The 20,192-nt window shown below is 42.5% G+C and overlaps 1 protein-coding gene across 1 annotated transcript in view; it reads right to left on the minus strand.

The window, feature by feature from the left end:
• The window catches only part of LOC149816990 (exocyst complex component EXO70A1-like), a 159,823-nt gene that overhangs the window by 31,105 nt on the left and 108,526 nt on the right, over positions 1 to 20,192 (minus strand). Inside the window, exons 8-9 of the mRNA XM_089987308.1 lie at positions 16,064 to 16,264; positions 15,884 to 15,983 (exon numbers count right to left, since the gene is read on the minus strand). Coding sequence (XP_089843434.1) covers positions 15,884 to 15,983; positions 16,064 to 16,264 — 301 coding nt within the window. The remainder of the gene's footprint in view (positions 1 to 15,883; positions 15,984 to 16,063; positions 16,265 to 20,192) is intronic.

The raw sequence follows: 20,192 nt of genomic DNA on the forward strand, positions 1-20,192 counted from the left end.
GACTAATGTACCATGTTATATTTTGATTAGACATTGTTAACAATGTTCACCACATTGATTTCATTGCAATAATATGATTTGTTTTCACAGTACTGTTAGTATTGCACTATTATGACTGGTTTTCACAGTAATAATCTATTTAAAATAACATGGAATGATTTCATTGTAGCAAGTGAGGGAGGGTTTCACTTGATTACAGCAGCCTTACTATGGGTTTTGCATAAGGTTGTATCAGTTGGTTTGACTCTGTGTTGTATGATAGTGACAACGAAGTACTTGGGTTATATTTTTCCTGAAAGTGGCTAACTGGAAATGCTGTGATGGGGTTTGATGTAATACCATGTATGGTACTCTGTGTTGGGTTCATACGTATGCACATGCCGCTAGCTTGTGCTATAGAAAAGTTCTTGATATGTAGACACCCATGATCTATATACTTATTATAATGATCCTTGATTTCTTATGAAGCGGCATGCATTCCATATTTCCAAATGTCAAGTTAGTTGCCTGTTATGATGTATATGCCTTACTGTTTCAAATGCATGATAAGCCGTACATTCAGAAGATTAGTTGCAAAGTTTTAATGCTCAAATGCCTATTTAATTGCATATTCGCTTATGCCTGTTAAGCTGCAAATGTTCTAATATTCAATGATAGTTTCCAATTCTTATGATAAATTCTCTCTCTCTTTTTATAGAAAAAGAGTGTGACATATCAAGGAGATGTTGTGTATTGACACTATTTGTTGCATATATTTAGATTACGGGAATTGCTTTTCTTTGGTTCATTATGAATTGAAAATATATAATTTGAACTGCTTGTATGCAACCTGTTACCTGTGTTGAGGAATGGGGTTGTTATATTAGTTTCACACATATGATGGTGTATTTAGTGATATATGAATATGTGCTTTGCCTAAGAGGGTAATATATGAATGGGTTACCCGACGTGGGTACTTAAGTTATTGGCTTGCGTGCTATGTTAATAAGAGTGATGAAAACTTAATTGTAATTATTGCGTGCTTGACTGGTTTAAAAGCACCGGAGCACTTTGAGTGGGATTAAGAAATCAATTTGGAAAAAAGTATATGGATGATTTATATACCTTGGTAAGGTGACTAAGGTTGGGATCTACTGTTATGGTAGTAGGAGGAAGTTGGGGAAATGCCCTGAACTTCGGAACAATAATTAAACAATGAAACCAGTTTTTGAGGCTTACCTTGGAGAGGGTAGGTGGTACAAAACTTCGAGGACTTGTGTTGTGTTTCGAGCGTGAAGCGACTCGTTGGTCCCAGTCCTCGGAGTTAGGGCCCAAGACTACCTATATGTCCTAGGTGGTAGTTCCATGTCTTCTGCAGAAGTTAGGGATGCATCCTGTTTTGAGTTGAGCCCTTGGGAGATTCTCTCGGCTATTGGTCGCTCTCTTGGAGATTTAGTCTCTGTTAGAATGTTCGGGTTAATAAAATACCTGGAATAATATACCCCTGAACGTTCTCTTCTGAGATGGTCACCTAAGCCCGTGTGTACCCATATGATAAGATAATTTAAACACAATTTTAGAGCAGTTAGGTATCATAGTGAGTGAAAATACTGGAGATATGTGTTTATGTTCTTTAACATGCTTTATATTTTGGCCTTGTGATGATATAAAATTATGGAATGTGTAGATACGAGGTAGTTGAACAACTATCTTAGAGTTGTACATGTTAATGTTATGATTGTTGCAATACACATCTCACCTACTGATTAATGTTACACTCTGTTATTACTATAACTGTTGCATACCATACCTCTCTTGCTTATTAATGCTGCACAATATGTTTTACCTGCTCAGTTATGGTTGTATAACTGTTTACATACTCATGTATATGAATGTTGACTGTTGTTGCATAAACTACTTACTTGTTTAGACATATGTTGAGAATCACCTTTGACACACACATCACATACTGTAAAACCCACGTTTTTCAAAAAAAAAAAAAAAATTCGGACCCGGGCCGGGTCGGGTCCGGACCCGACCCGGGCCCGCCTGCGATAGGGTTTCATAACCCGACGCAGGAGAGGTTTTGTTTAAAACAAAACCCCCCTGTGCGCCGCATCCCCCCCACCGCGCCTTCGGCCCGATTGGGAAACCCATCGGGGTTTCCCCTTTTGTCGCCCCTCCCCGAGCTCTTTAAGAGCATTGCGGGAGGGGAAGAACGATGCCCCGCCCCCCCTTCTCGTTCCCTGCAGGCGACAACCTCGCCGGCAACCCCGACCGACGCCTCCTCCTTCCCTGCGCACGCCGCTGACCGCCAGCCACCTCGCCTCCTCTCCTTCCAGGTATGCAGCCTCCACCTCCTCCTCCCCCTCCCATCTCTCTCTGTCACCTCGCCAGGACGCCGGCAGGCGGCGCACGGCCTCTGCCGCGCCCTCCTCCTCCCTCTTTGCCCATTGGAACCTGACAGGGGGCCTACAGGGCCCCTGTCGTCCCCTTCTCTCTTGTGGGGGTTCGCCGGAGTGCCGGCAGGAAGGCCAATGGCCCCTGCAGCACCTCCTCACCCCTGTGGGTGATAGGGAAACCGACGGGAGGTCGGTTGCCCCCCTGTCACCCCCGTCTCGAGCTCTCTCTCTGGCAGGGGTTAGCCCCCTGCCTCCTCTCAATCTCCGGTGAGCAGGGGCAATACCCCTGCCGTTTCCTGTTTTTCCGGCTGGCAGGGGCGATGCCCCTGTCGCCCTTTGTTTTGCTGGGCTGGCAGGGGCTCGCCCCTGCCGCCTCTTGGCTTCTGGGAGGGCAGGGGATATCCCCCCTGCTGCCTCTTGTTTCTCGGCACGCAGGGGGCTTGTCACCCCTGCGGCTCCGTGGTTTTGTCAGGCAGGGGTCGAGGCCCCTGCCATTTGTTTGGTTCTGCAGGCAGGGGCCGAGGCCCTTGCTGTCCCTTGATTCGTCAGGCAGGGGCTGGGGCCCCTGCGATTCCCTAGTTTTGTCAGGCAGGGGCCAAGGCCCCTGCCATATCATGTTCTTCAGGCAAGGGGGCCGAGGCCCATGCCGTTCTCTGTTCTGCGGGGTAGGGGTCGATACCCCTGCCCTTCATTATTCTGTCTGGCAGGGGCCGAAACCCCTGCCATTCTGAGCTGGCACGCAGGGACCAGTGTCCCTACCACTTGTTACCTTCGTGAGGCAGGGGTCGAGGCCCCTGTCAGCTGTTTTGTCAGGTAGGGGCCGATGCCCCTGCCATGCGTGACCTTGTTTGGCAGGGGCAGAGGCCCCTGCCCTTCGCTTCCTCGTCAGGCAGGGGCTGAAGCCCCTGCTATTTTATTGTTCTGTCGGAAGGAGCCGAGGGCCCCTATCGCCTTGCTGTTTTCGGCAGTGCCTGTCGCCTAAACCTACCCATGTCCTCATCGCACCATTAATTAAATTAGCTTAATTAAATGTTTCGCACTCTTGCAGATTTACGCAACAGGTCTCGCTCGTGCTCTGCGACTCAAGCCTCATATTATCCTCACGCGTAGGCGTACGCAGTTGCACGACATCCCAAGGTAGGGTAAAGTCGCACAAGGGGCAATAAGATCTAATTAAGTTGAAATAATTAAAATGTCTATGCTAGTTGTACTTAGATTTATACTGCTTTTGCGTGACTTATTATTCTTGTCTCCATGTTTATGAGTCGATGTACGGTTTTACTCTTCGAGTAGTAATTTGTGTATTTGCTTACGTGTTGAAGGTGGTTTCGCACTTTTTGCAATACTTATGCCCTAAGTTGCTCGCATGTATACTTGCCTGTACCTTTCTATGGGTGGATGTACAATTTCATTATTCGATTATTATTTTGCGTAGTGTTTATGAATTTGAGGTGTGGTTTCGTATTTCTTGAAATACATATGCCCTTGTTTGCTTGCATCCATTTTTGCCTGCACGTTTCCTTTGAGTGAGGTACGACCTTGTGTCTCGTGTATTACTTATGACCTTATGTGTTTGCCTGTCTAAGTGGTCAATGTATGGTGTTGGTACCTCATGTATTACTTATGTGCTTTTCCCTCGATGTGCGGCATCGCAAGTCGAGAGTTGTTTGTTGACATGTTATAACCTGCATATGCTCACACTCATGGTAAATATGTACTTACATAAATGTAGTCTTGTGCCTATCCTGTTATCACCTATTTTCAAAACACCATAAGTTGCACTTGTGCACTATAGTTCTTTTAAAGAGGATTTCCTTCTGCAAACCCAGGGCTCTTCAAAATGCACAACTTTTGCAAAGTATGATTAAGTCTTGCAGGATTGCGAAGTCACATTTGGCCCCTCCCAAGTCCACACACTTTGGAGAAATGTTTTATAACCTTGACTCAAGTTGCGGCTCATTTTGAATAACCCTGATCAGGGGCATGAGCATATGAATGAGTGGGGTTCTGTTGAAGGACCCATTCTTTATGTATCAATCTAGTGTAACATGTCGATACTAAGATAAATTTTGGATGTAAGATTGATAGTGTTGTGTCTTGTGTGAATGACTTAATGTGGCATTATGGCTTTTAAGGATGAATCGTGCCAAATGAGCACTCCTATATTCTTTGAATTGTTATGAAGTTGTGTGTTGGGTATTCCTTTTGAGAAGCCCACAGACCTCCCTGGTTCAGTATGGCGTACTTTTAGACATGCACAACATGTTAAGTACTTTGTTGATCGGACGAGAGATCCGAGATGACCTTGCATCATGAAATATGAAAAATGTTGTTGAAGTGAATTCAAGATTTATCTTGCCAGGCTGTGTTGTATTAATTCTTTTGCAGATAACATCTGTTGGGGTTTCTTTTGTGGAACCATATCCCTTTCATCGTAGTCGTACTTATGACATGTACGACCGTACTTTTTGACAAGTACGTCTTCGTACGTTGCGATGATTGGATGAGTAGGTTGTGGCAACCTCGATGAGCGCAAATAACAAAATGTTGTGATCACCTAAATAAGTGATGTTTTCGCCTTCACCGGCAAGATACTCGAGTGGGTCGAAAGACCAGAGTATGTAGAATGAGTCTTCAGTTAACTACCCCTGATGTACTCATTCGAATCGCTGACTCCTGTCAGGAAAGAGGACAGGAAGGTACAAAACTTCGATGGACAGGCCATTAATGGCAGTTACGAGCAAAAGACTCGGCTTCCCCAGTCATCGGAGTTAGGGGAATGAGACTACCATAATTATCCTAGGTGGTAGCTCTCCATGTTTGGGATGCATCCATTGTTTATGCTGCTTTGGGGATTTCTCTCTTGGTCACCGACCGTCCCCTTAGGTGCGGACTCAGTCAGCTATCCGGGGTATCATAAAATACATAGCATAATAAACCCCCGGATCAGTTTAGGCTGTTTCTAGAGTCGTGCCTTGTGCGTACCCGCTTGGCCAGTTAATATCGAAACATAATTTAAATCCGATCACACAATGTGTTCAGTTATGCACGTATGAAAGTTATAGGGTACAACAGGTTCAATACTTATGGAATTGTGTGTGTGGTTGATAAAGCATTGTATTTTGCTAGTTAACTTTCTTGTGCAGTGCTTTGCTTGTAATAGTTAGCCTACTTGTGCCAGTAAAATGCTTGTAATAATTTTAACATTGTGTTCATGATAGTTGCTCTGTGAATCTGTTGAAATTAAATTGCTATATAATTGCCTGTCTACTTGACATATTAAATTATTCTGCTTAATTATGTTCAATATTGTCATGTTTCTGCACCTACCAGTTTTTAGTGAAACTGACCCATTTTATGGGCAGGTTTTGGATAGGTAATACAGTCTGCGATGGCACGATGGCGTGATGAGAACAAGATAGAGTTTTTTCCCTGACGTTTCGCTCCTGAGGACATGTTGGTAAATTTGGTATAAAGTTTGTTTCAAAATTTCTCTTTTATTAAACCGTGAGTTAATAAGACTGTTTTAGTAAGCTTCTTCTTGGTTTCAACAAACAAATTCTCAATTATTGAAACTCCGTTTCTAAACCCTTTGATTTCAATGGTTGTGCGGGATTTGACAAAAAGGAAAGTTTACGCTGTAATGTGCTCAAGATCCATTGACTTGTGGTTTTAAAAATATCATTTTCCGCTGAAGTATTATTTAAACTCTAATTATTGTATGATTTCAATGCTTTCTAAACTTTTCTAAAAAGTTACAAGTCTGGATTTTTGGGGCGTTACACATACTAGATTCATGACATAGCTACATTAAAAGTTACAGTTTTCCTACTTAGACGTGGTAGTCTAATTTATATAATTTTTACCATTTTCAGGTAAACAAGTAGACTTATGAGCGGTTGCGGGATGAGGCTTCGGATCAAGATTGTTAATTTACTGTTCCAGTGATCCCTTGGGTGCATGGTAATTTAGTTGTTCATATCACAATGAAATGAAATACATATGTTGAGTTTTCTCTCAAATGTAATGTTCCAAAATGCTTAACCCTATATTGGTTCTTCTTTCCGCTGAAAAAAAGAAAAAAAAATCACATAAATTTGGGTTAAAAATTTTGAGGCGTTACAGATTTAGTGCTATCATGATAAAATTAGGTTTTCGCTTATGTTATACTGGCACTGCTCTCTTTGTTAGTAATAGTATTATTATCCTTCTGCTCTATGTTGATGATATGATCATTATAGGCAATGATGAAAGTAGGATTCTTACTGTTAAAAAATAACTTTGATATGTCTGATTTGGGTTTTCTCAGTTATTTTCTTGGTATCGAAGTAGCATACTCTCCTCGAGGGTATATTTTGTCACAGATGAAGCTTGCTGCAGATATATGTTCGAAATCTGGGATTTCAGATGACAAAAAGGTGGAGACTCCAGAGGTTATCAACGCTAAACTACGGTTGGAGGATGGAGTTCTACTGGATGATCCTACACCCTACCGACAACTTATTGGATCTCTCACCTATCTGACTATCACTAAGCCTGATATTGCTCATGTTGTGCACTCCGCAAGTCAATTTCAGCACGCTCCTACAATTGTGTATATGAGTGTTGTGCTTCGGATTATTCGCTACATAAAAAATACTTTAACTAAAGGGTTATTCCTATCCTCACTGTCTTCATTAAATTTACTTGCTTATACTGATGCTGACTGTAGAGGAAACCCAAATGATTGAATCTCAATTATTGACTTTTATGTTTTTTTAGGAGATTCGCTAATTGCTTGGAGATGCAAAAAACAACAGAAAGTCTCGTTGTCCTCCACTGAGGCTGAGTATAGGGCCATGGCAACTACTACAATAGAACTTGTGTGGCTTCGAAGTCTTTTTCAAGATATGGGAGTTGAAATTTCTGGTGTTTCGAAGCTTTGTTGCGACAACAAAAGTGCGATATATATTGCCAACAACCACACCTTTCATGAGAGAACTAAACATATAGAAATGGACTGTCACTATGTTCGGGATGAGTATCTTCGTGGGACAGTTACACTGTCATACGTCACTTCTAAATATCAGCTTGCAGACTTCTTTACCAAGCACTTCCTGCTCCTCGCTTCTTGTTTCTCCTTGGCAAACTTTCGGTCATCTCCCCGTAAAGTTTGAGGGGGGGTGTTAAAACAATTATAACAATATATATATATATATGTATTACACCATAATACCTGATAGGGGTATTATGGTCTTTTCACAAGTACCCGATAGGGGTACTTGTTTTTATTCTTTTTATTTTTTTTGTATTTCTTTTCCTTTTTTATTTTTTAAAATTCCTTTTTTTGAGCCACTTAAGGGGCCCCACCATAGAGTCGTTGGGGCCCCCAATGGTCACAATTATGACCGTTGGGGGCTCCCAACGACTCTATTGGGAGCCCCTTAAGGTGCCTCCATTGTGTATAAATAGGGGTGCATCCCCTTGTATTTTTCGAATGCTTTTAGAGAGCTCCTCTCCAATAAACGGAGTATTTATTTTATGTGTAGCCTTGTTGCAAGGCCTTTTCATATTGTCCCTTTAGTGGATTTATCCTCTTGTGCCGTTGTGCTAAGTCCATGTGTTGGACATTGTGAATGCATTTGTATTCTTGATCCTTCCGCATACTTCATTACATCTTGCACCTCCAAAAAATCAACGATTCACCTAAAAATACACATAAACCAATAGTTGAGTGTTGGTTATTTGGACCTACTCTCCAATTTGCATCAGTATAAGCAATTAAAAGAAAGAAGCAAACAAGAAAAATCCTTAAAAAATAGAAGTTTTAATATATCTAATAATACGTAAAATAGCTCTCATATGAACAATGACAGGAGCATGTTAAAATTGGCTTGTTGTGTGGATAACATCTGCAATGTCAGGTCTTGTAATGGAGAGATATGATAGTGCCCTGACAAGTTGTTTGTAAGGTGTTGGATTTTCAAGTGGTTCTCTATCATCAATCTTCATTTTGACATTTACAATTTCGGGTGTAATACTCGTGCTTTAAAAAAAATGATATTTTGGATCCGATCAGATCTGAATCACAGAACCCCCTCCTCTCTCTCGACTCTTCCCTGAAAACCCGAAGTGCGACCCGAACCCCACCCCACCCCACCCCACCCCGACCCTCCTTGCACCTCGCTAGAGGCTCGTCAGAGCCCTCTCGCCTCTCTGTTTTCCGCTTTCCCCCTCGTCTCCTTCCTCTCGCCGGCACACCCGGACCGGTGTTGCCCCTCAGGTATGCTCGCTACTCTCTCTCTCCCTCTCTCCTTCTCGCAGGCTCACTGAGCCTCTCTCGCTTTTGCTCTCCTTCTTGCAGTCTCACCGAGCCTCTCTCTCTCCTTCTCGCAAGCTCATCGAGCCTCTCTCGCTCTCCTCCTCACACCTCTCTCTCTCTCTCTCTGTCCACCTCGGTTGCCCACGACAACCAGAGCCCGACCATTTTCTTTTTTCTCTTTTTCTCTGTGGTGGCAGCACCGCTCGGTGCCGCCACACTGCCAAAAGCAGCAGCACCACTCAGGTGCCGCTTTTTTCGAGAAGGGGCAGCTGGAGGGAGATGCCTCTCCCTCCTGCCCCTCTGACCGAATGGAGGGTAGGCACCTCCTGCGCCTACCTCCTTTTTCTGGAAAGACAAGTGAGGTTAGGCAAACCTCCCTCCCCCCGTTTGTCTCTTCCCCTCTCGCTAGGTTGGCCGGGTGGAGGGACCAAGCCATCTCCACCCGACACCCACCGCTCTATTTCGCCTCCCCAGGCTACAACGGCGGCATCAAGGCTACTGTTGTGCTAGCCTGGGTTCGGTTTTCACCGGGGTGCCCCAAATCGGGGTGTACCTTGGGGCTTGGGATGGGCTCAGATCGACTCAGTTGAGCCACAGAGCTGCCTTGTCTGCCCTTCCTTTGGCCTGCCTGGTCAGGTGCCACCGGGCTATCGGCTAGCATCGAGCCCGACTCGGTCCGGTTGGCTCGAACTAGGTTCGGGTTTAACCCCTGCGACACAATTGTCATCATGATAAGGTTTTAATACCATCCTTTATGCAGTGCAATATAATCCTTTTAGCGCTCCACATCGGTACAACGGACACGACATGCTTACCAAGGCACGAGCCCTTAAAAATCTATGCACAAAATCGTCAGCGAGTTCGACCATCTTCGAGGTAAGAAAAAGTTGCATACGAGGACAAATGAAAGAATACTTCTAACTTATATATACATATATATATATATACATATATATGTGCTTTTAACTCAAGGACGCAGTTTTGCATATTCTTGTCAATTTAAAATTAGGTCATTTACTTTGCCGCCACGTTGTAATATGTACAGGCTCCTGCTTACGCAATTTATTTAGCTAATGTACGGTTTCGTACATCGTGCATTATTTATGCAATTTATTTAGCTGATGTACGATTTCGTACATTGTGCATTGCTTGCAAAGTTTATTTAGCCGATATACGATTTCGTGTGTCACTTACGCAATTTATTTAGCTCGATGTGCAGTTTCGCATATTGGGCCTTGCTTTATGTTACTTTGTCATCGCGCTGCAATGTGCATAGACTTATGCTTTACTATATATGTATTATATATATAACCTTATATGATACGCGTACTCCTTCCTACTTTATATTACACATGCATTTAAAAACGTAGATTTGTGCATCCTCGCCAAGTCTTTATTTTTAAAAGGGTTTCACATGCGAAATTTCAAGCTGGCCTTCTCCCCCCTACTCACCCTCGCTTTCCGGCGACCCGTGTCCTGGCAGCCCCCTCTCATCTCCCATTCGCTCCTCACCCTCCAGTGACCCACAGTCGGGCTCCACCTGTCGCCCGATGTCCCCCCCTCCCCTGTACACTCCCCGACAACCCTCGTCGGAAGAGCTCCCGACATTGGCAAGCCTTCTGTCCCTCTTCCTCTTTCTCTCTGTTACCTCTCTCGCTCTCCTGCTCGTGTCTCGACTACCTGACGTCGACACCCGACTCAGCCGAAACCCCCCGTTCGACGACTATTTACTCGCTCGCCCTCTCGTTGCTCCCTTCACCTACAGCCTCGTCGAAGGCCGCTTGATGTTGGTGACTTTCAGACAGATAACCCCCCTCCCACTCATGGTTGTCCTCTTCTTCTTCTTCATCCCTGTCTTCTTTGTCTCCTACTTTTCTTTTTCGGCAGGCCGGCAGGGGTGATGCCCCCTGCTGCCTGTGTTCGATCGATCGACAGGGGCTTTTGCCCCTGCATCTTGTTTCTCGACAGGCTGGTAGGGGCGACGCCCCCTGCTGCTTGTGCTTGATCGATCGACATGGGCTTTATGCCCCTGCCTCTTGTTTTTCGACGGGTCGACAGGGACATTGCCCCATGCCGCCTGTGTTTAGACTGCTTGGTCTTTCGGCTGGCAAGGGCGAAGCCCCCTGCCTCCCTTTTTGCCTTCGTCAGGCAGGGGCTTTGCCCCTACCACCGTGCCCTCTTAGCAGGCAGAAGCGAGGTCCTGCCTCCCTCTCTGCTCTTCCTTTCTCGGCTGGCAGACCGAAGCCACCATGGTGGGTGGCTCTGGTTCTGCCAAGAGGGAGGGTGTCAAGCACCCCCCCCCCCTCTCTTTCCCTCGTCAGCCCCTACCTCCTCTTAGCTTGCTCGGGCAAGGGCAAAACCCCTACCATTTGGATCATCCGATAGGTAGGGCAGTTGCCCTGCCTCTCTGTTCATGCCAGGCAAGGGTTGTTGCCCTGCCTCTAGGTCTTCTGCATGCAGGGGCAAACCGTTTCTGATTTTCGGCAAGTAGGGGGGCTTCGCCCCTGCTTCTCTGTACTCTGTCAAGAAGGGGCTTCACCCCCTGCCTCTTTTCATTCCCTTGTCCGACAACGGATTATTCCCTGCCCTTCTTGCTTTTCCTTTTGTTTTTCTTACCTAACTAACATATTGAACTTTTCGCAGCTTGCGCGATGAAGCACGCTCGCACCTCGTGGCCCAAGCCTGCCCTCACTTATGCTCGCAAGCGTACGTTGAACTACAACCCCCCAAGTTAGGGGAAAGTTGCGTAAAAAGGACTATGAACGAACAAAAGCTAAAATAATAATAAAAAATTAAAAAGTAAAGGACAATTATATATGTATACGTATAAAAATATATACTTATGTCTTTTTAACTCAAGGACGCAGTTTTGCGATCCTTGTCCCCTTTACTTTTCTGTTGTCGCCGCGCTTTATGTGCACAGGCTTTTACTTTTTGTCTTTTACTTTTTGTGTATTTTCCTTTTTTTGGCCCCGCGCTTTATGTGCTAAGGCTTTTTTTTTCTGTTTGTACTTTTCTGCACTTTTCTTTTTGTTTTCACCGTGCTTTATGTGCCAATGCCTTTTCTTTTCCTGTCTTCACTTCTCTGCACTTTTCTTTCTGTTGCTGCCGCGCTTTATGTGCTAAGGCCTTTTCTTTTTCTGTCTTTACTTTCCTGCTTATATTTATGTTCCTACTTTTGTTTACTGCCTTACTTTTTGCTCTCATTGCATTAGGTTATTTAGTTTCTGCATTCCATTACTTTCATTTTGAGCTGCCACGCAGGATGTGAGGTTTTGCCCTTTTGCGATTTCTTCAGGATAAAACCTTGCGAGGCTCGCAACCGTGCGTACCAAAGTTTGCTCTTTTCGATAAGATGTGAAATTGGGTACCGCTGTTCTAATCTCAAGAAAATGTGTCCTACGGGGATTTTGGATTTCTCGAGAATACTGACATGCTTGGACTTACTTGTTTCGTGCTGGAGGTGCCTTTGAGTAACCCTTGTCTACCATCGTAATTGTGTCTTTGGACAGTGACGTTGGGTTGCACTATGATGTGTAGCATGGGAGGTTAATGAACCTCATGACGTGCAATAAGCACAATTGTTGGAATTCACAAAATGATGACTATGCGCCTTCATAGGCAAGATGCTCTAGTGGGTCTAATGGACCAGAGCATGTAGAATGGGATGATGGTTAAGAAACCCCCGTCGTGCTCGTTCGACACGGTTCATCAAGAAAAACGATGGATGGTATAAAAACTCTAATGGACAGACTATTAATAGCTATTTCGGGCAAAAGACTCGGCTTCCCCAGTCATCAGAGTTAGGGGAAATGGGCTACAAAATGTAGCTTCAGGCACTTTTGCAAAAGTTGGATGCATCTTTTGAACGAGTGGCCTTTGGAGAATCCTCTCTTGGCCATTGATCGTCCCCTTAGGAGTAGATTCAGTCATTCATCCAAGGTATCATAAAACACATCATAATAGACCCCAGATTGATCTCGGATGTTTCTACGTTTCGTGCATTGTGCGTACCCACATGGTCAGCTAATAATCAGAACAAAAATATAACCTACTCACATTACAATTAGATATACTCTTTGGTGATGTTACTTGTTCTAGAGCACAATCACTTGTTTTACTTTACTTACTGCTTGTGATAGTTGCTGGCATGCATGTAGCTCTGTTACTCTTATAACTGTTTATTCTGCTTATTGTTAGCTTTATGTTCTTCTTCATTTCCTTTTTACGATCCTACCAAATTTTCATGAAACTAACCCATTTTATGGGCACAGGTGATAATTGGATATGTGCAGACTGCGATGGCACGATGGCATGATGAGATCAAGATAAGACTCTTTTCCTGACGTTTCTCTTCTTAGGACTTTTTTGATAAATTTGCATAAAGGTTTTCTTGAAAATCTCTCCTTTATACAAGTCTTAAACTATTAAAAAGTTACATTTTTATAATCTATTTGATTTCTTAAATGTATGGAGTTTCAAATCTTGTGAAGGAAAGTTTGCACTGTAATGCGCCTAAAGTCCATTGACTTGCTATTGCAAACACTATTTTTCGTTGAATTACTATTTAAAAACTTTGATAAACGAATGATTACAAAGCTTTCAAACTTTTCATAAAAAGTTACAAGTCCTGGATTTTTGGGGCATTACACCAGTCATCATACATCCGAATACACAATTTCAAATGATTTATTTGTAAACATAGTGATTTGTTCAAAAGGAAAGCTTCTCATTTTTCCAAGAATGCAATCATTACAAATGAAGTCATTTTTACATAGATCTTTAACAAAATGCAAATAAGAAAGCTTGGCAATATTGGAATGCCCAAAACGCTTATGCCAAACATTTACATCTTTATGTTGGGCAATGATACAAAAAGAATGTTTTGAAATTTGAAGAAATTCTACGTAGTATAAATATCTTTTCCTAGAGCCTTCCCCAATCAACTTTCCGGACCAGCGATCCTATATCAAACATTTATTTAATGAGAATTTGATATCACACCCATGGTCCGATAGTTGAGAGACCGAAAGCAAATTTAAATTTAATTTAGGTATAAATCTAATTTTAGGAATAAAAAATCCTTGATTTTCAAAATTTTCAATCCCTTTGATTTTAAGATAAGCACCATTCGCGGTTGAAACAAAATGAGATATATTTTTTGTATATTCCCAAATAGAAAAAATATTTGGAGTCATATGAAAGGAGGCACCCGAATTCAAAAGCCAAGAAGTCTAAACGGGAGAAGATAAGGTTGACATGGCGGCCTTGGAAATAGATCCCTTGAGAAGAGGTTGAAGAGCTTTCATGATTTAAAGTGCACCATTGTTGGAAGTGGATGGACCTTCCTCCTTATGAGGTTGAAATATTGTAGACATGACCATCTTTTTCTTCCATTTTGGACAAACCGGTTTAATGTGACTCGGTTCTTTGTAAAAATGACAAATAATTTTACCATAATCTCTTTCTTAGTACCTTCCATTTTGTCTACCATTTTCACCACCATCTTCTCTTGTTCCTTGATTTTAAAAATTATTGAAATGCGGGGATTTATATGTTTTCAAGTTACTCCCCGATCTAGAGATGGCATAGGCTCCTTCATTTTCATCTTTTGAAGGAACGGCCAACACACTTTAATGGGTTTTATTCATTCCCAATCTAGTTTTTTCTCCACTTAATTTAGTAAGAATGTCTTCTAGAGGTGGAGAGGCAAAAGAAGATAAAAGAGAAGATCTAGCTTGCTCGAATTCGAGTCTAAGCACATTAAAAAAGTTAAGAAATGATCTTCTAATTGCTTGTGGTGTAGCTGAATAGCTTCTCCACTCCATTTTGGTTCAAGGAGTGCAAGCTCATCCCTAATAGATGATAGTTCGGCAAAATATTCTCTAATGGGCATTTTCCTTTGTTGAATAGTCAATGTCTTTTTTTGAAGGTAATATTTATGAGATAAATTTCTTGAGGTATACATCCTCTCAAGATAATCCCAAACTTGAAATGCCTTTTTGAATTTCAAAATAGTGGCATTTATCCTTGTTTCTACCGTAGAAAAAATCTATAAAAAGATTTTGTAATTCTCCATCTCTCATTCTTCATGTTTTTTGTTATATTCTCCAAAGGCTTTCTCTCTTTCTTCTCCATCAAGAACCTTAATTTCACCTTTTTCTATTATAGTAATTTTTTGTTCGGGTTCGGGAATCATACCTTTGACATAGCCCCAAAGTCCTTTTCCCTTAATATAAGCTTCCATATTGCTGGCCCAAACGTGATAATTTGACCCATTGAGTTTGAATCCGAGGGAGAAATGAGAATTTTTTTCTCCCATGGAGAGCTTTTATGAGAAATAAAAAGTCTTCTAAATTTGAAAGCTTACCACAACGAGTCTTCTTTGAGCTTACTTGATGTATTTCACTTCACTTGAAATAGTTTGCAAAAGCTTTTCATGCCAAAAGAATGAGAATGATGAATGAGCACATTTTTCGAGGTGACCACCTTGATGATGCAATACTCGAGCTATTCTTCTAGAGACCAAGCTCTGATACCATGTGAAAATATCTTCAAAGAGACTATGTGCACAAAAGCACTAAGTTCTTAAGTGTGATGTGTGCACAAAGGCACAAGAAGAACACTTGAAAAAAGTGTGCACAAAGGCACAACACATACAAAAGATTATAAATGCACCAAGGCATAAAAATAAAAGAAGATCTTTATTGAATATGGGAAGAGTTTTTTCTAAAAGCTTAAAGAATACAAAGGGGGTGAGCCCCTATTTATAATACACATGGGGAGACCTTGGAGGGGCTCCACATATAGATGTTGGAGCCCCTCCAACAGTCACAATTGTGACCGCTGGAGGGGCCCAACGTCTATAATGTGGGCCACCCAATGGCTGAAAATAAAAGAAAATAAAAAAAGTAAAAAGAGAAAAAAAATACAAACATATTCAAAAGAGAATATGCATAAAAGTGGAAATGACAGATTTACCCTTATCGGGTATTACAAAATATATATACATATATATATATACATAGACATATATATAGAATATATATGTATATGTATCTATCTATATATATATATGTATAGATATATATAGTTTACATTTTAACAATTCAGAATCACATAATTTATGTATAATACATGAAAGCTAAACAAACAAAATAAAAAAAGGCTAATTGGTATATGAAAGATGAAAAGACTGCACCTTGTTCCAAGTAATCCTCTTATACCAGTTTGCATGCTGTTGTACTATCTTGCGATGCCTTTGTACCCAATCATCACCCAACAAATCCTTTGCCTCAGATCTGAAAAGTTCCATGATCATTGTTGATATCATCTTGAACAAAGTTTGCCTTCACTCGTCAAGAAGCAGCTACATACTCACCTGCGAACAGATCTGACCATATAGTGAATATTATTCATAAGAAACAGTTGGGCTAATGCAGGATCCTTGTATTGCTTAGTTTTTCCATCCAGGTTTGTCTGAAGTGCAGACATTATCCGCATTGTTACAGATGCAAACTGAGAATTCGTCTGGTCATTGTTATCAAGTTCTTCAAAAAGCTGCTTCAACGTATACTGATAGCTGCAAGATTTATGATTATGATTATCATCATTACAATCCACACATACACCACTACAAATAACTAAATAAATACACGTGTGTGTGTCTAAACAGATTTGCACAAATACAATGGCAGTACAGACAAATTTATCTTATATCTTGAACTTTTCTTTGGAGAGCAAAGAATAGTAGTATTTGTTAAATCAGTTGAAAAGAAGGGTTGAAGAGGAGTCATCCAAATACAAAGTAAAACTCAAGAGTATAGAGATACAAGAACCCAATCTTGATATTCCAATCAAAGAGAGGTTAGAATCAGACAAAACCAACTTTACAGAAAGAATATATCCATCTGAGCTTTCTGGTGAATTGCAGTAAAGTTGGAGGATACATCGTGGAAAGTGTGGCAGTTCCTCCCGAACCACACTGACCACTATGCGCACAGCAGCTTCCATTTCCAAATGCACCTCCATTTCTTTGATTTTCCGAAGGCTGCAGAACCAATTAAGAGCTCCCGAAAGCACAAGAGTACGTCACTTGTAGTTCTGGCCAGACTAGTGTGAATAAAATCTGAAACAAATAACATAACTATAATAGATGGGGTGCTGGCTCATCTTCACAGCCATACATCACACAGAAATTGGTCAACTGAATCCATATTCTTTAAAAATCCACCTTTTTTGTTGATTTAATATGAAATAGCAATCTTAGAACTCAGGTTCCAAACAAAAACCAAATAACTGTCAAAAGTGATGATTACAGGATAATACACATAATATCAAAGAGCACCGCAGTATTGCATCTTCTGTTGGAGTATACTAATTTCCCCCCATTAATGAGAACCTGGGTCGGCCAATTCAGATATTGGCCAAGCTAACAACTTGTCCATACTAAAAGTGTAGTCTCATAAAGACATGACTGACATGGGTAAATACAAAGACCTAATTGGGCCAAGTCAACCATGGACTCATTCCCTCTTTGTCTCCAAACACATGTTCATTGACATTACAAGTAGGTTAAAATAACTCATTTTTTCTAGTTTATCAATTATTTGGAAGGGATGAACTATAGAACCCATTATCCTAACCAAATTCAAGAGCCAAAGTCTCAATTCAAAACACTTCTTAATTGTAGCTATGTCACCAATATGGATGTGGATACTGGGATATGGTGATTTTTATGAGTTTCCAATATAACTAGTACACAAACGGGTACAAAACGGGAAGTCAAAATGGAGAATCTGTGTGACATGCGTTTGTGAAGACCCCCAGCATCTAGCCTAGGAAAGAAGAAGAGAATATGCATGTTCTTCACAAGGTTCTTAAAGGTATTTTTATTTTTGTTCCTCCCACCTCCATGTTTGGTGACAGGGTTGACATCCAAATGTTATTACCATGCAGCTCCCAGTAATAGGTGGAATCACACTGTAAAATTTTTTTGGTAGTATGTCACCTTGTGAATTCTATCTCCTTGATAGGAAGTAAGAAAACCACCCATTTCCTGTGCATTGTTTTGTAGCTTCAACCATTTACATTGTAACGCCCCGAAATTTTAACCCAAATTTTTAGAGGTTTTTTTTTGTAACAGCGAAAACAACTATTTCATTGGGTTAAGCATTCAGGCACATTACAGGAGTGTTCAAGCAACAACATTTATTTTATTCTAAATACATAATGGCGTACCCAACAAGGAGAACACAGAATATTCCTACCTTTTCCGGTGCTTTTCCGGCGATCGAAGACTGCTGTCGCGAGAGGAGGGTCGGCCAATGTCGATTGCTCTGCTGCCGAGCTTGGGTCGAGAGGAACAGGGAAAAGAAAGGAGTCAGGGGTTACTCAGGCGGATGCCGATGGACGCAGAGAGAGGGGAGAAGACAGAGAGAGAGAAGAGGAGAGTGGGAGGAAGAGGGGTTCGGGACCCCATTAGTAGGAGGGTGGCCTCCCAAAAAGGGAGGAGGCCGTTACCCTCACCCCGGCGGCTACGCACCTCCCCTTCCCCTTTCCATTGTGTTAGGGTTCCTTCAGAACCCTAACAGATTCTATCGGGCCTTCGTATGCCCCTATACCTATGTCAAAGGGACTCGGGAAAACAGATGCCGCACCCGCGTCGACGCGACGCGGGTGCGGCATCAAGTGCAGTCAACACGACCCTGGGTGCGGTCAACACACCCAGGTCATTTTTGTCCATAATTTGGGCGTAAAAAAAAATTCCCCCGATGAAAAGGAGGATTAGGGAAAAAAAAAATTGCCCTAATCTCTCCTCTCTCTCCCCCTGAGCTCGAGCTCTCCCAGCGCCGCCCCCAGCGCCGCCGCCCCAGCTCCGCCTCTCGGCTCATCCTCTCGGCTCCTCCTCTCCTTTTGCAGGTATGTCTCTCACTCTCTTCTTGGGTCGGCGGGGGAGGGACCGAGCACCCCCCCCCTCTCTCGGTCTCTTGTTGGGTCGGCAGGGGAGGGGCTGAGCCCCCCCTGCTCCCTCGTTTTTCGGCACAGGAGGGGTCGAGCCCCTCCCCCATCTAGCTCTTTTTTTGGGTCGACAGGGGAGGGGCCGAGCCCCTCCCCTTTATGTTTTTTTTTTTGGGTCGACAGGGGAGGGGCGAGCCCCTCCCCTTTATGTTTTTCGTTTTTGGGTCGACAGGGGAGGGGCCGAGCCCCTCCCCTTTATGTTTTTCTTTTTTGGGTCGACAGGGGAGGGGCGAGCCCCTCCCCTTTATGTTTTTCGTTTTTGGGTCGACAGGGGAGGGGCCGAGCCCCTCCCCCATCTGTTTTTTTTTGGGGGGGGTCGACAGGGGAGGGGCCGAGCCCCTCCCCCATCTGTTTTTTTCTTTGGGTAGACAGGGGAGAGGTAGACATCATGGTCATAGGAGAGGAAACCTTCACCTGAAGATCATGAAGAACAGTACGAACCCACATCAATTCAGCAGCTGTTTGGGCCATAGCCCGATATTCTGATTCTGCACTCGACCTGGAAACCACATTTTGTTTGTTTCTTCTCCAAGAAATCAAGTTGTCTCCCAAAAACACACAGAATCCTGTGGTAGATTTTCTATCTACTACAGATCCAGCATAGTCAGCATCAGAATAGGCCACTATCTCCAGAGTTTCACCTTTCCTGAACAATAACCCCTTTCCAGGAGAAGATTTTAGATATCTGAGAATCATTATGGTTGCATTCCAGTGTACCTCAGTTGGTTTGTTCATAAACTGACTAACTTTTCTTACTGCTAAAGCAATATCCGGCCTAGTCACAGTTACATATAATAGCTTCCCTACTAGGGAGCGATAGTTTTTGCTATCAACTGGTTTTGACCCTTCTTCAAACAACTGAACTTTATGGTCCATGGGAATATTTGTTGGTTTAGCTCCCAACATTCCCGTTTCCTTTAATAAGTCAAGAACATACTTTCGTTGAGACAACACCATCCCTTCAAGACTCCTAGCAACTTCTATACCCAGGAAATATCTAAGTGAACCAAGGTCTTTTGTAACAAAGTGCGTTTGAAGATGAGCCTTTGTGTTTTCAATATCTTTCACATTGTCTCCTGTAATAATGATGTCATCCACATATACCACCATAACAACTATGACTGAGTTAGTTTTCTTGATAAATAGAGTATGATCTGTCGCTAACCTATTAAAGCCAAAGCATGACATCACTTCAAACAACTTTTGAAACCATGCGCGAGGACTCTGTTTCAAGCCATAAATCGCCTTTCTCAATCTACACACCTTCAGACACTCCCCCTCAACCTCGAAACCTGGAGGTTGTTGCATGTAAACGGTCTCAGATAGATCCCCATATAGAAATGCATTTTTCACATCTAATTGGCACAAGATCCAACCATGTTGAACAACTACTGAGAGAACAAGACGAATGGTACCCATCCGTGCAACAGGAGAAAAGGTTTCAAAGAAATCAATACCATATGTCTGAGTATACCCTTTCGCTACTAATC

This window comes from Nuphar pumila, chromosome 14, assembly GCF_984573655.1.
Source record: "Nuphar pumila chromosome 14, dmNupPumi1.hap1.1, whole genome shotgun sequence".
NCBI classification, from domain to species: domain Eukaryota; kingdom Viridiplantae; phylum Streptophyta; class Magnoliopsida; order Nymphaeales; family Nymphaeaceae; genus Nuphar; species Nuphar pumila.